Source organism: Rattus norvegicus, chromosome 1, assembly GCF_036323735.1.
Source record: "Rattus norvegicus strain BN/NHsdMcwi chromosome 1, GRCr8, whole genome shotgun sequence".
Classification (NCBI taxonomy): domain Eukaryota; kingdom Metazoa; phylum Chordata; class Mammalia; order Rodentia; family Muridae; genus Rattus; species Rattus norvegicus.
Window position 1 is genome coordinate 116,099,828 of NC_086019.1, and position 14,952 is coordinate 116,114,779.

The 14,952-nt window shown below is 40.0% G+C and overlaps 1 protein-coding gene across 9 annotated transcripts in view; it reads left to right on the forward strand.

The window, feature by feature from the left end:
- Window positions 1-14,952, forward strand: part of Herc2 (HECT and RLD domain containing E3 ubiquitin protein ligase 2) — a 234,208-nt gene that overhangs the window by 90,147 nt on the left and 129,109 nt on the right. For all 9 annotated transcript variants that reach the window (XM_063262444.1, XM_006229300.5, XM_006229304.5 and 6 more), the window contains 4 exons: window positions 773-957; window positions 1,552-1,707; window positions 2,391-2,576; window positions 14,445-14,615. In XM_063262444.1, the coding sequence (XP_063118514.1) occupies window positions 773-957; window positions 1,552-1,707; window positions 2,391-2,576; window positions 14,445-14,615 (698 nt within the window). The remainder of the gene's footprint in view (window positions 1-772; window positions 958-1,551; window positions 1,708-2,390; window positions 2,577-14,444; window positions 14,616-14,952) is intronic.

Genomic DNA, 14,952 nt, shown 5'->3' on the forward strand with positions numbered 1-14,952 from the left:
ACCTCAGTTATACCTTGCTTCTATAGATAATAACCCCCCCCCCACACACAAAAAGGCAAAAACCCAAACAGACAAAATCTAGTTAGTCCATGTTGCAGAATCTCATTCGAAGTAGTAGGGCCCCTCTACTTCTGACCCTTGTTATTTCTACCTTTGTTCCTTTGTATTGGGCTCCTAGACCAGGAACCTCCACTACTTTACAAACTTGGCAGAAGCTCAGACTTTCTTCCTCTCTTCTCAGACTTGAAGGCTCAAGTCCTGGTACACAGTGGGACTGAAGCTGCTGCTCCTTGCTGTGGTGTTTGGGCATCGTATTGTAATCAGGGGCAGTTTATACTAATGTTAGCATTACTCCTGTGTTCTCTGCTCAGAGGGTCCCCAGGTGCCATCCTTCAGGAGACACTGAAGGCAGACCTGCAGAGGCAGTGCAGTGATGCGGTACATCTTGACTTAAAACAAATGACATTTATATTTGAAGTACTGCTCTGCAGAAGAAAAAATAAGTTTCGCTTTCAAATGTTTGTATAGAACTTTTCCTTTTTGAGCAAGATCTGTCCTTATTTTGTGTTGTTGATGTTCTGGTAGGCTTCATTGGTCTTTGGCGTCTGATCAGTTTGGAATGAGGGTGTGCTTGCTGCATGCAGCCCCACCTCATACACTTGCTGGGTAACCTACGTATGGTCTGTGCTTCCGATAATTAGTTCATGTAGAGTTCTTTCCTTTGCTTTTTAACAGAAAGCCTTTGATTTTCACTCTCTCTTCCCTTACTTAGAAACATTGCTTCTCAGACTGTAGCCAGACTGAAAGATGTTGCTCGCCGCATTTCCTCGTGTCTGGACTTTGAGCAGCATAGTTGTGAGAGATCGGCTTCGTTGGATCTGTTACTGCGCTTTCAGCGCCTGCTCATCAGTAAACTTTATCCAGGAGAAAATATTGGTCCAATCTCAGACACTTCCAGTAAGTGCTTTTTAAAACTTGAAAGTGTCTTGTACTTTTGGAACTTTTCAATTATGTTTTGGTTTTGTTTTGGTCTTCCCAGAATCTATATCCAGATGTGGTTCTCAAACTATTTTAAATGTACTAGTTCTGGAAGCTACATTTTTAATCTACCTTTTTGAGCATATATATTTATACTAATCACTTTAAAAATAAGTATTTATAAAAATTCATTTTTACATAAGTCAATCCTTCACCTGCATGTGTATGTGTGCAGCACATGTATGCTTGGTACTTAGAGCACTTGGTCAGAAGAGGGCTTCGGCTTTCCTGGAGCTGGTGTTAATGGTTTTAAATTGCCATGTTGGCGCTGAACTGTCTCTCCAGTGGTGGAGCATTATTATCTTACTTAAACGTCTAAACATTTGCATTCTTAAGGTTAAGGCATGCAGTCAAATTCATTATCCTTCTAGTTCCATGATCTAGAAAAGAGCCAAAGGCTGAATTTGTCTAAATAGGTAAACTATCTCTTCTTGAGAGTGGGATAGTAGAACATCTCACTTATTGGAGAAATTTATAGTAATGAAAATGTAAATTTCTGAATCTTCCTTTAAGGTCCTGAGCTCATGGGTGTTGGCTCTTTGCTGAAAAAGTACACGGCCCTAGTATGTACCCACATTGGAGACATATTGCCTGTGGCTGCCAGCATCGCTTCTAGCAGCTGGCAGCACTTTGCAGAAGTTGCCTGCGTAATGGAAGGGGACTTTACAGGTACCTTTCTGTAGTGTTTCTTTTTTTAACCTTCCTTGTACTTTGACATGTTATCTCATTTGTTAGTTTAGGAGTTTGGTCAAAGCTATGGTATATCCTTTACTGATAAAACTTTGTGTGTTGAACTCTATACATTTTCTACTCCTCTTGTCTTTTTCCTTCCCTTCTTCCTTCTCTTCCTTTCCCTTTTTGTTAAGTTACTTGGTAATGGAATCTTATAATACAGATGGAAATATATTGAGATGAATACTTAGGGTTTAATTTCATTTTGACTGCATAAAAATGAATTGCTACTTTCTGAATCTTGTGCTAATTTTGTGAGATGAGAGCATTATTTCGTAGGGCTTATTTTCAGATGATAAGAATATTGCCCAACATGTACTTTTCAGAATAAATCACACACAGGTGAAATAGGTCTGTGTTTAAAGTCCATGTGTTATTGAAAAATATTTATGTCCCTGAAGAGTTCAGTCTTAACAGCTGTACTGCTCTCTTAAAAAAAAATACTATACTAACAGAACTATTGTAACACATATTCTGTATCCGTATTCTGTGATATAGAACTTAAGCATAAAGCAAGGTTATTAATTCTGTTTTGTTTTGTTTTATATCATTATACAGGCCAGGGGCCTGCTCTTTCAGCCCACTGCAAAAAGCTTACTGACTTTTTTGTTTAAATCTAGGTGTGCTCCTTCCAGAGCTAGTGGTCTCCATAGTGCTGCTGCTCAGCAAAAACGCTAGTCTGATGCAAGAGGCGGGAGCTATACCTTTGCTTGGAGGTCTCTTGGAGCACCTGGATCGATTCAACCATTTAGCACCAGGAAAGGAGCGGGATGATCATGAAGAGTTGGCTTGGCCTGGAATTATGGGTATGCTGTCTTCACCTAAAGCGCCTTCACTGAGGGAGGTTTTATTTTTGTCTGCTATAACCCAGTCTTTCCTTTGTGATTGAAAGGATTTGAAAAAGGAAGTCCAATTACTGTTATTTTCATGGATGGCCATATGAATGGCAATAGAATATTATCTAAATAAGAGATTTAGGTAACATTTAAGAGACATTTTTCATTTAGTAGTTAAATTCTGAAATTTAGAAAGTTTTCAAAAAACCCTTCCCTGAGTGGTATTTCTAGAAGTTACTAGTAGGTGATTAGGTATAGAGTAGCCTGGTTGGGGCTGACTTTCTGAAGGTACTCATGATGCTCTGACATTGATGAACAGGAAATTCTATATTCAGTTGACTATGTCTTTGTAGTCATTGTCTATTGTTGAAAATATTTAATCTCAGTCAGGGGCCTCACCATTGATTATTTAGTTCCCAGATAAAAAACATACAACTTTAATATTTATAATAAGCCTTAATCAGCACCAAATCTGGACATATATTTACCCTTTCTGCTATTAGAATCTATTTTCACATTGATAACCCAATTTTATAGTTTGCCATGTTCCATCGGAGCAGCTCTTTATGTTAATTGGCTAGCCCTCATGGCTGTATTGTTATGACTTACCTTCCCTATGGCAGCTTCTTTCTCTTTCTACCTTCTCCTCTCCTAGTGGTTCTTCATATTCTAAGCCCAGGGCATCCTCTGCCCTCCCACCCCCAATGTCTCTTCTGCCTAGTTATTGGCTGTCGGCATCTTTATTTAGCTAACAGGAGCAAGGTCACATTCTACTTGTGGACTCTTTCAGTCCTGGGAGCAGCCATGCCTTGGTGGCTAATATTTACCATGACAATACGTATCAAAAGAAGCAAACTTCAATAGTATAGTATGTAGCAAGTTGAAACAAGTTTTGAGCTTTGGAATATTTGAAGCTGAGGCTAAGTCACTGGTACCTTGGGCTCAGAATTAGACAGTTGTGGATCGGTTTTCATGAGAGCTCTTGCTAGCAGATTTTTCCTTTTCCCCTTTACATACTCACATTTACACTGTAAGCTTAAACCAGAGCTGACAGAACTCTGAAGAAAATTGCCTTGGATGTTAAATCAGGTTTTTTACATTTTTAGGAAATTTATTTATTTATTTATTTATTTATTTAATTTTATTTATTTATTTTTTTTGGTTCTTTTTTTCGGAGCTGGGGACCGAACCCAGGGCCTTGCGCTTCCTAGGTAAGCGCTCTACCACTGAGCTAAATCCCCAGCTCCGAAATTTATTTTTAAATGTAGTTAAAACTTATTTCAGTTCTATTTTTCTATTTTTATTTCCGAATGAATTTAAGTGTTGCCCTTTTTGTTTTCTTGGCTAAATTTGAATAAAATCATGATCAAATTTTGCTTATTTTAAATATTTTTCTTGATGTTTTTTAAAAAATATTTTTTATTATTATTTGTGTGTGTATTGGTTAGGATTTTACATGATGGTGCATGTATGCTAGAGCATGAAAGTAGAGGTCAAAGGACAACTTTGTGGAGTCAGTTATCTCTTTGCACGTTTACATGGGTTCTGGGGATTGACCTCAGGTGTCCAGCCTGTGTGGCAAGTGCCTTTATCCACTAAGCTATAGAGCCTGTAACTTAACACTAAGGATGTTTTAAACAACCATATGGAAAGGTATTTTTTTGTCAGCTTCCAAAATACATGTATAATGCTCTTCCCAGTAACCATTGATTACCAAATAAAAAGCCCAGTGCCACCTGTGGGAAATCTTTTTTCAAGCTGTTGTTCATGAATGTCCCAGAGACCTCTCCAGAATGATACAGGCTATTGCTGTTGCTCTTGCCCACAAGAACTTGGTGGTAAGACCCTGTTGCTGGGGATACTAAACACATTAGTCACAGGATGTGGACAACTCAAGCTGGTACTAGTCAAGAATCTTCCTGCTGGCTAGCCATTATGGTACCTGAAGATATGTAGACTTGGGGTTGGGATGGGAATGGAATCATTTAACATTCTTAACCTAGTGATGAACTGTGTGAACTACATTAACAATTAATGTGGCAAGATAAACCCACTGGGTGCAAAAGTGGCAGAGAAGTTATATAAGGTTAACAGTTGTTAGTTGGATTTACGGCTTCTTCTTAGAAATGTGGTACTGTTAAGTCTGGTCAAGAAACCATGGTTGGGGAGTTCACAGGAAACAATGATGAACCTAGTACTATTGTTTTGTTAAATGGACACAGTATCAAATTTTACCCTATAAGGGTATATTATAAGGGTATATGTCAGTATCTGTGAAATCTGTGGGTAACTCTCAGACCAAAGAAACAGAAAAGTTTCTTTGTACTGTGGATAGTAGTTGAGGAAGAAGCTTGTGTGGGACTGGTCAAAGTACAGAGCTCAAGGTACAAGTGTGTGTGGAGTGCACAGCCACATATCAGATATCAGTCTGACCTTCTACCCACTCCAAAGCTCATGGACCATCACGGGAGAGGGTGTGAATATATTTGAAGAGCCAGAGAGGTTTGGGAGGACCAGTGTGAAACAGATGTCCAGACACAGCAGAACTGTTGCACTACAAAACTCAGCACCAGTGGTTGCATTTCACAAGACCTGTGAAAGATGAGAATATTTAACATGGATTATGAAGGGGTTTCTAATGCTTCATTCCTAACCGAGGAGCTGTGGATAGTTAATGGTGTCACTTGTCTTTGTGGAGATGGCAGGCGCCTGAACTTCAGCAGAAGGTTCCATACTCCTGAGTATATGGGCAACAAAATCTGGACTGGGTAGATTATTAAAAACAAAACCAAAAAAAAATCCCATGAATCTGAGTGGAAGTGGAGCAGGTGGGCCAGTATCTGGGAGGAATTGGAGGTGGGAGGGAAGTAGTAAATGTGATAAAAAAATACATTGTATACATGTGTGAAATTCTTAGAATTATTAAAAATGTGATATGGGATTTTTTTCATATGATATACTTTGGTCATATTTGCTACATTTTCCTGCCGTATTCCATTCCTCATCCCACCAGATTCGGTTTTTTCTTAAAAAAATTAATCTTTTACCCACTTTCTTCCCCTCCACCCCCATTCTTTCACGGCCCACTGTATTTAATTAGCGTTGCCTTCATGGGTGTTGGTAGGGGGTTATTATGACAAAGGCCATAGTGGCTACATATTGAGTAATATGATTCCCGCTCTCCCAGCAGCTACTAATTGCATTAACTGCTCAGGGAGAGATAGTGCCTTATGAACTCCTTCTGCACCCATGATATACTGATGGTAGGCCCAGTCTTTGTGCAGGTAGTGACCACTGCCACCACGTCTGAGGGTTCATGGACATAACAGTCAGGCATGTCTAGAAGATAGTTTCACAGCACTCTTCCCCATTCTGTCTCTTATACCATTTCTATCTCCCCTGCCACCTGAGCAATAAAGGTGGGGGTTATATGTCCTGTTTAGGGCCAAACACTCAACAGTCACTCAAAACTGTCTTTAAAAAACTGTTGTTTTGCATATATTTATGTAATACACACACAAATCTGAAGACTGGCTCTGTGTTGGCTCGCAGGGAAAGCTGTTTGACATCTGTCTAGGTTAAGCATGGAAACCTGGTGGGATTGTTGTAAACACTGCATCTGGGAAGGTGCCTTCTCCAGGATGAATACTTACCATTGTTTTTTTTTTTTTTTTTTTTTTTTTAATCAAGTAAACATTTGCTCCTCAACAGTTGAGTTTTTAAGTTTGTCTGTTCTTGGATCTCACATAAATGAGGTGGTACAGTTATGTCTTTGGGTCTGCCTTCTTTTCCTCAGCATTAGGTCTTTTAGCTTTATGTTGCCATCAAGTTCTATTTTTATTGCTATATGTAATATATCATTATTTGACCATTTCATTATTTATCAATTCCACTTGCTGATTCCAGGTTTAGGTTACAGCAAGTTTTGGCTTGTACATTCATGTGTTCCTTGGTGGAAGTGCTTCTTACTAGATGATGTTTACTGCAAGATAACACTTTTTTTGGTAGCTACTGTGCTAGCTTTTGTCTCCATTACTTGGTTTGAGGATTTTTGTGCTTCTACAAGAGGACCTAGCACTTGCCCTTTTTGGTGGATATACTGTTGTTTCTTACTGTGACTTCCTTTTTATCTCCCTCTGTTTTGGTGCTGAGGATGAAACCCAGGATCTTGCACACTCTTGGCAAAAATTTTATTACTGAATTAGATCCCTAGCCCCTTGCCTGTAGTTCCTATAAAGATTTTTTTTTCCAGATTTTTACTCAGGTTTAATATACTTCTACATGTTAACCAGGTGAGCATTCTCTTTGCAAAGTGCCAGCTCAAGTCTTATTCACATTTTTCTTCTTTTTAAAGTAATTATATCCTTTGCATCCAATAAGCCTTTGGCTTTATTTTTTGAATATTCTTTTTTCTCCACACACTGTTTTCTGGTAAACAAAACATTAATGACATCAGCTTCTTAATCTTTTTGCTTGTTGATTGTATGTTAACAATGCTTTCTCTGAGGTGAGGGATGATTCAGGGGATAAAGCATGTGCAAGTATGAGGGTGGAGTTTGGATCTCTGTTAATCACGTTTTTTTTTTTTTTTTTAAATTAACTTGAGTATTTCTTATATACATTTCGAGTGTTATTCCCTTTCCCGGTTTCCGGGCAAACATCCCCCTCCCCCCTCCCATTCCTTATGGGTGTTCCCCTCCCAACCCTCCCCCCATTGCCGCCCTCCCCCCATAGACTAGTTCACTGGGGGTTCAGTCTTAGCAGGACCCAGGGCTTCCCCTTCCACTGGTGCTCTTACTAGGATATTCATTGCTACCTATGGGGTCAGAGTCCAGGGTCAGTCCATGTATAGTCTTTAGGTAGTGGCTTAGTCCCTGGAAGCTCTGGTTGCTTGGCATTGTTGTACTTTTGGGGTCTCGAGCCCCTTCAAGCTCTTCCAGTTCTTTCTCTGATTCCTTAAATAGGGGACCTATTCTCAGTTCAGTGGTTTGCTGCTGGCATTCGCCTCTGTATTTGCTGTATTCTGGCTGTGTCTCTCAGGAGCGATCTACATCCGGCTCCTGTCGGTCTGCACTTCTTTGCTTCATCCATCTTGTCTAATTGGGTGGCTCTATATGTATGGGCCACATGTGGGGCAGGCTCTGAATGGGTGTTCCTTCAGTCTCTGTTTTAATCTTTGCCTCTCTCTTCCCTGCCAAGGGTATTCTTGTTCCCCTTTTAAAGAAGGAGTGAAGCATTCACATTTTGATCATCCGTCTTGAGTTTCGTTTGTTCTAGGGATCTAGGGTAATTCAAGCATTTGGGCTAATAGCCACTTATCAATGAGTGCATACCATGTATGTCTTTCTGTGATTGGGTTAGCTCACTCAGGATGATATTTTCCAGTTCCAACCATTTGCCTACGAATTTCATAAACTCGTTGTTTTTGATAGCTGAGTAATATTCCATTGTGTAGATTTACCACATTTTCTGTATCCATTCCTCTGTTGAAGGGCATCTGGGTTCTTTCCAGTTTCTGGCTATTATAAATAAGGCTGCGATGAACATAGTGGAGCACGTGTCTCTTTTATATGTTGAGGCATCTTTTGGGTATATGCCCAAGAGAGGTATAGCTGGATCCTCAGGCAGTTCAATGTCCAATTTTCTGAGGAACCTCCAGACTGATTTCCAGAATGGTTTTACCAGTCTGCAATCCCACCAACAATGGAGGAGTGTTCCTCTTTCTCCACATCCTCGCCAGCATCTGCTGTCACCTGAGTTTTTGATCTTAGCCAATCGCACTGGTGTGAGGTGAAATCTCAGGGTTGTTTTGATTTGCATTTCCCTTATGACTAAAGATGTTGAACATTTCTTTAGGTGTTTCTCAGCCATTCGGCATTCCTCAGCTGTGAATTCTTTGTTTAGCTCTGAACCCCATTTTTTAATAGGGTTATTTGTTTCCCTGCGGTCTAACTTCTTGAGTTCTTTGTATATTTTGGATATAAGGCCTCTATCTGTTGTAGGATTGGTAAAGATCTTTTCCCAATCTGTTGGTTGCCGTTTTGTCCTAACCACAGTGTCCTTTGCCTTACAGAAGCTTTGCAGTTTTATGAGATCCCATTTGTCGATTCTTGATCTTAGAGCATAAGCCATTGGTGTTTTGTTCAGGAAATTTTTTCCAGTGCCCATGTGTTCCAGATGTTTCCCTAGTTTTTCTTCTATTAGTTTGAGTGTGTCTGGTTTGATGTGGAGGTCCTTGATCCACTTGGACTTAAGCTTTGTACAGGGTGATAAGCATGGATCGATCTGCATTCTTCTACATGTTGCCCTCCAGTTGAACCAGCACCATTTGCTGAAAATGCTATCTTTTTTCCATTGGATGGTTTTGGCTCCTTTGTCAAAAATCAAGTGACCATAGGTGTGTGGGTTCATTTCTGGGTCTTCAGTTCTATTCCATTGGTCTATCTGTCTGTCTCTGTACCAATACCATGCAGTTTTTATCACTATTGCTCTGTAATACTGCTTGAGTTCAGGGATAGTGATTCCCCCTGAAGTCCTTTTATTGTTGAGGATAGCTTTAGCTATCCTGGGTTTTTTGTTATTCCAGATGAATTTGCAAATTGTTCTGTCTAACTCTTTGAAGAATTGGATTGGTATTTTGATGGGGATTGCATTGAATCTGTAGATTGCTTTTGGTAAAATGGCCATTTTTACTATATTAATCCTGCCAATCCATGAGCATGGGAGATCTTTCCATCTTCTGAGGTCTTCTTCAATTTCTTTCCTCAGTGTCTTGAAGTTCTTATTGTACAGATCTTTTACTTGCTTGGTTAAAGTCACACCGAGGTACTTTATATTATTTGGGTCTATTATGAAGGGTGTCGTTTCCCTAATTTCTTTCTCGGCTTGTTTCTCTTTTGTATAGAGGAAGGCAACTGATTTATTTGAGTTAATTTTATACCCAGCCACTTTGCTGAAGTTGTTTATCAGCTTTAGTAGTTCTCTGGTGGAACTTTTGGGATCACTTAAATATACTATCATATCATCTGCAAATAGTGATATTTTGACCTCTTCTTTTCCGATCTGTATCCCTTTGATCTCCTTTTGTTGTCTGATTGCTCTGGCTAGAACTTCAAGAACTATATTGAATAAGTAGGGAGAGAGTGGGCAGCCTTGTCTAGTCCCTGATTTTAGTGGGATTGCTTCAAGTTTCTCTCCATTTAGTTTAATGTTAGCAACTGGTTTGCTGTATATGGCTTTTACTATGTTTAGGTATGGGCCTTGAATTCCTATTCTTTCCAGGACTTTTATCATGAAGGGGTGTTGAATTTTGTCAAATGCTTTCTCAGCATCTAATGAAATGATCATGTGGTTCTGTTCTTTCAGTTTGTTTATATAATGGATCACGTTGATGGTTTTCCGTATATTAAACCATCCCTGCATGCCTGGGATGAAGCCTACTTGATCATGGTGGATGATTGTTTTGATGTGCTCTTGAATTCGGTTTGCCAGAATTTTATTGAGTATTTTTGCGTCGATATTCATAAGGGAAATTGGTCTGAAGTTCTCTTTCTTTGTTGTGTCTTTGTGTGGTTTAGGTATAAGAGTAATTGTGGCTTCGTAGAAGGAATTCGGTAGGGCTCCATCTGTTTCAATTTTGTGGAATAGTTTGGATAATATTGGTATGAGGTCTTCTATGAAGGTTTGATAGAATTCTGCACTAAACCAGTCTGGACCTGGGCTCTTTTTGGTTGGGAGACCTTTAATGACTGCTTCTATTTCCTTAGGAGTTATGGGGTTGTTTAACTGGTTTATCTGTTCCTGATTTAACTTCGATACCTGGTATCTGTCTAGGAAATTGTCCATTTCCTGAAGATTTTCAAATTTTGTTGAATCTAGGCTTTTATAGTAAGAACTGATGATTTTTTGAATTTCCTCTGAATCTGTAGTTATGTCTCCTTTTTCATTTCTGATTTTGTTAATTTGGACGCACTCTCTGTGTCCTCTCGTTAGTCTGGCTAAGGGTTTATCTATCTTGTTGATTTTCTCAAAGAACCAACTTTTGGTTCTGTTGATTCTTTCTATGGTCCTTTTTGTTTCTACTTGGTTGATTTCAGCTCTGAGTTTGATTATTTCCTGCCTTCTACTCCTCCTGGGTGTATTTGCTTCTTTTTGTTCTAGAGCTTTTAGGTGTGCTGTCAAGCTGCTGACATATGCTCTTTCCTGTTTCTTTCTGCAGGCACTCAGCGCTATGAGTTTTCCTCTTAGCACAGCTTTCATTGTGTCTCATAAGTTTGAGTATGTTGTATCTTCATTTTCATTAAATTCTAAAAAGTTTTTAATTTCTTTCTTTATTTCTTCCTTGACCAGGTTATCATTGAGTAGAGCATTGTTCAATTTCCACGTATATGTGGGCATTCTTCCCTTATTATTATTGAAGACTAGTTTTAGGCCGTGGTGGTCCGATAGCACGCATGGGATTATTTCTATCTTTCTGTACCTGTTGAGGCCCGTTTTTTGACCAATTATATGGTCAATTTTGGAGAAAGTACCATGAGGAGCTGAGAAGAAGGTATATCCTTTTGCTTTAGGATAGAATGTTCTATAAATATCCGTTAAGTCCATTTGGCTCATGACTTCTCTTAGTCTGTCGACATCACTGTTTAATTTCTGTTTCCATGATCTGTCCATTGATGAGAGTGGGGTGTTGAAATCTCCCACTATTATTGTGTGAGGTGCAATGTGTGTTTTGAGCTTTAGTAAGGTTTCTTTTACGTATGTAGGTGCCCTTGTATTTGGGGCATAGATATTTAGGATTGAGAGTTCATCTTGGTGGATTTTTCCTTTGATGAATATGAAGTGTCCTTCCTTATCTTTTTTGATGACTTTTAGTTGGAAATTGATTTTATTTGATATTAGAATGGCTACTCCAGCTTGCTTCTTCTGACCTTTTGCTTGGAAAGTTGTTTTCCAGCCTTTCACTCTGAGGTAGTGTCTGTCTTTGTCTCTGAGGTGTGTTTCCTGTAGGCAGCAGAATGCAGGGTCCTCGTTGGCGTATCCAGTTTGTTAATCTATGTCTTTTTATTGGGGAGTTGAGGCCATTGATATTGAGAGATATTAAGGAATAGTGATTATTGTTACCCTTTATATTCATATTTGGATGTGAGGTTATGTTTGTGTGCTTTCATTCTCTTTGTTTTGTTGCCAAGACGATTAGTTTCTTGCTTCTTCTAGGGTATAGCTTGCCTCCTTATGTTGGGCTTTACCATTTATTATCCTTTGTAGTGCTGGATTTGTAGAAAGATATTGTGTAAATTTGGTTTTGTCATGGAATATCTTGGTTTCTCCATCAATGTTAATTGAGAGTTTTGCTGGATACAGTAACCTGGGCTGGCATTTGTGTTCTCTTAGGGTCTGTATGACATCAGTCCAGGATCTTCTGGCCTTCATAGTTTCTGGCGAGAAGTCTGGTGTGATTCTGATAGGTCTCCCTTTATATGTTACTTGACCTTTTTCCCTTACTGCTTTTAATATTCTTTCTTTATTTTGTGCGTTTGGTGTTTTGACAATTATGTGACGGGAGGTGTTTCTTTTCTGGTCCAATCTATTTGGAGTTCTGTAGGCTTCTTGTATGTCTATGGGTATCTATCTCTTTTTTTAGGTTAGGGAAGTTTTCTTCTATGATTTTGTTGAAGATATTTACTGGTCCTTTGAGCTGGGAGTCTTCACTCTCTTCTATACCTATTATCCTTAGGTTTGATCTTCTCATTGAGTCCTGGATTTCCTGTATGTTTTGGACCAGTAGCTTTTTCCGCTTTACATTATCTTTGACAGTTGAGTCAATGATTTCTATGGAATCTTCTGCTCCTGAGATTCTCTCTTCCATCTCTTGTATTCTGTTGGTGAAGCTTGTATCTACAGCTCCTTGTCTCTTCTTTTGGTTTTCTATATCCAGGGTTGTTTCCATGTGTTCTTTCTTGATTGCTTCTATTTCCATTTTTAATTCCTTCAACTGTTTGATTGTGTTTTCCTGGAATTCTTTCAGGGATTTTTGCGATTCCTCTCTGTAGGCTTCTACTTGTTTATTAATGTTTTCCTGTGTTTCCCTAAGTGTGTTCATGTCTTTCTTGAAGTCCTCCAGCATCATGATCAAATATGATTTTGAAACTAGATCTTGCTTTTCTGGTGTGTTTGGATATTCCATGTTTGTTTTGGTGGGAGAATTGGGCTCCGATGATGGCATGTAGTCTTGGTTTCTGTCGCTTGGGTTCCTGCGCTTGCCTCTCGCCATCAGATTATCTCTAGTGTTACTTTGTTCTGCTATTTCTGACAGTGGCTAGACTGTCCTATAAGCCTGTGTGTCAGGAGTGCTGTAGACCTGTTTTCCTCTCTTTCAGTCAGTTATGGGGACAGAGTGTTCTGCTTTCGGGCGTGTAGTTTTTCCTCTCTACAGGTCTTCAGCTGTTCCTGTGGGCCTGTGTCTTGAGTTCACCAGGCAGCTTTCTTGCAGCAGAAAATTTGGTCTTACTTGTGGTCCTGAGGCTCAAGTTCGCTCGTGGGGTGCTGCCCAGGGGCTCTCTGCACTGGCAGCAACCAGGAAGACCTGTGCCGCCCCTTCCGGGAGCTTCAGTGCACCAGGGTTCCAGATGGTCTTTGGCTTTTTCCTCTGGCGTCCGAGATGTGTGTGCAGGGAGCAGTCTCTTCTGGTTTCCCAGGCTTGTCTGCCTCTCTGAAGGTTTAGCTCTCCCTTCCCCGGGATTTGGGTGCAGAGAACTGTTTATCCGGTCTGTTTCTTTCAGGTTCCGGCGGTGTCTCAGGTGCAGGGGTCCTGCCGCTCCTGGGCCCTCCCCCACGGGAGCCCAGAGGCCTTATACAGTTTCCTCTTGGGCCAGGGATGTGGGCAGGGGTGAGCAGTGTTGGTGGTCTCTTCCGCTCTGCAGCCTCAGGAGTGCCCACCTGACCAGGCGGTTGGGTCTCTCTCTCACCGGGTCTGGGAGCAGAGAGCTGCTCTGTCAATCACGTTTTAAAAAGCCAGGTGGTAGCCAGGTGGTAGCCAGGTGGTAGCCAGGTGGTAGCCAGGTGCTAGCCAGGTGGTAGCCAGGTGGTAGCCAGGTGGTAGCCAGGTGGTAGCCAGGTGGTAGCCAGTGTGAAGGTGCATGGCTTTTTTTTTTTTTTTTTTAGTTTTTTTAAAGATGTATTTATTTATTTTATGTATATGAGAGCTCTCTCTACATATATACCTTTGTGCCCAAAGTGGACATCAGATCCCATTATAGACAGTTGTGAGCCACCATGTGGTTGCTGGGAGTTGAACTCAGGACCTCTGGAAGAGCAGTTAGTGCTCTTAACCACTGAGCCATCTCTCCAGCCCGAAGGTGCATGTCTTTAATCCCCATACTTGAGAGGCAGAGGTCTAAGTTTGAGGCCAGCCAAGGCTATATAGTGATATGAGAACCTGTCTCAAACCCAAAAGATAAGAGAAAAAAAAAAAACAAAACTGAAAAAAGCCTAGTGGGTGTAATCCCAGCTTCTTGGAGATGGATGTCTCAACCCCTGGTCAGTCTGACTAGCTGAACTAGCCAGATTAGCTCCAGACTCAGCACTAAGGAATACATTTGGTCGACTTTGATCTAAGAAGACAACAGACAACACAAATCTACCTCTGGCTTCCTATACCTATTCATACATGGATAAATACATACCAACACATGTGGGCATACACATGTGGAAACATGCATACAACACACCATAAAGATGCAAAAAGTCTTCCTACTCAAGTTTTCATCTATATTATGTTGTAAAAGTTTTATCGTTGGGCCATTTGATCTGATGACTGATGTTTGGTTTCTATTCCTATAGAGTCATTTTTCACTGGTCAGAACTGTAGAAATAATGAAGAAGTGACACTGATACGCAAAGCTGATTTGGAGAACCACAATAAAGATGGTGGCTTCTGGACTGTAATTGATGGAAAAGTATATGACATAAAAGACTTTCAGACACAGTCATTAACAGGAAATAGTATACTGGGTAAGGCTTCATTTTTTTTTTTTTTTTAGTTCATAGTTAAAATTTAAAGTATGTGTGATTTTAAGTAAAGTCCACAGTTTATGAATGATTTTTTAAATTTAGCCCCAGGTTTAACAAAATCTGGGACTTTGGTTTCATTTTTACAACAAGTTTAGGCTCAAGTTGAAGAATTTCTCAATCATCCTTCTCTAACTTGTTTTTTGTTTTATTATTTTGAGATAGAAACAAATTTTCTCTGTGTAGTTCTGGCTGTCTTGGAATTCTTATAGACCAGGCTGGCCCTGGACTCAGAGATCTCCTGTCTCTGTTTCCCAAGTGCTGGGATTAAAGGGAGGCA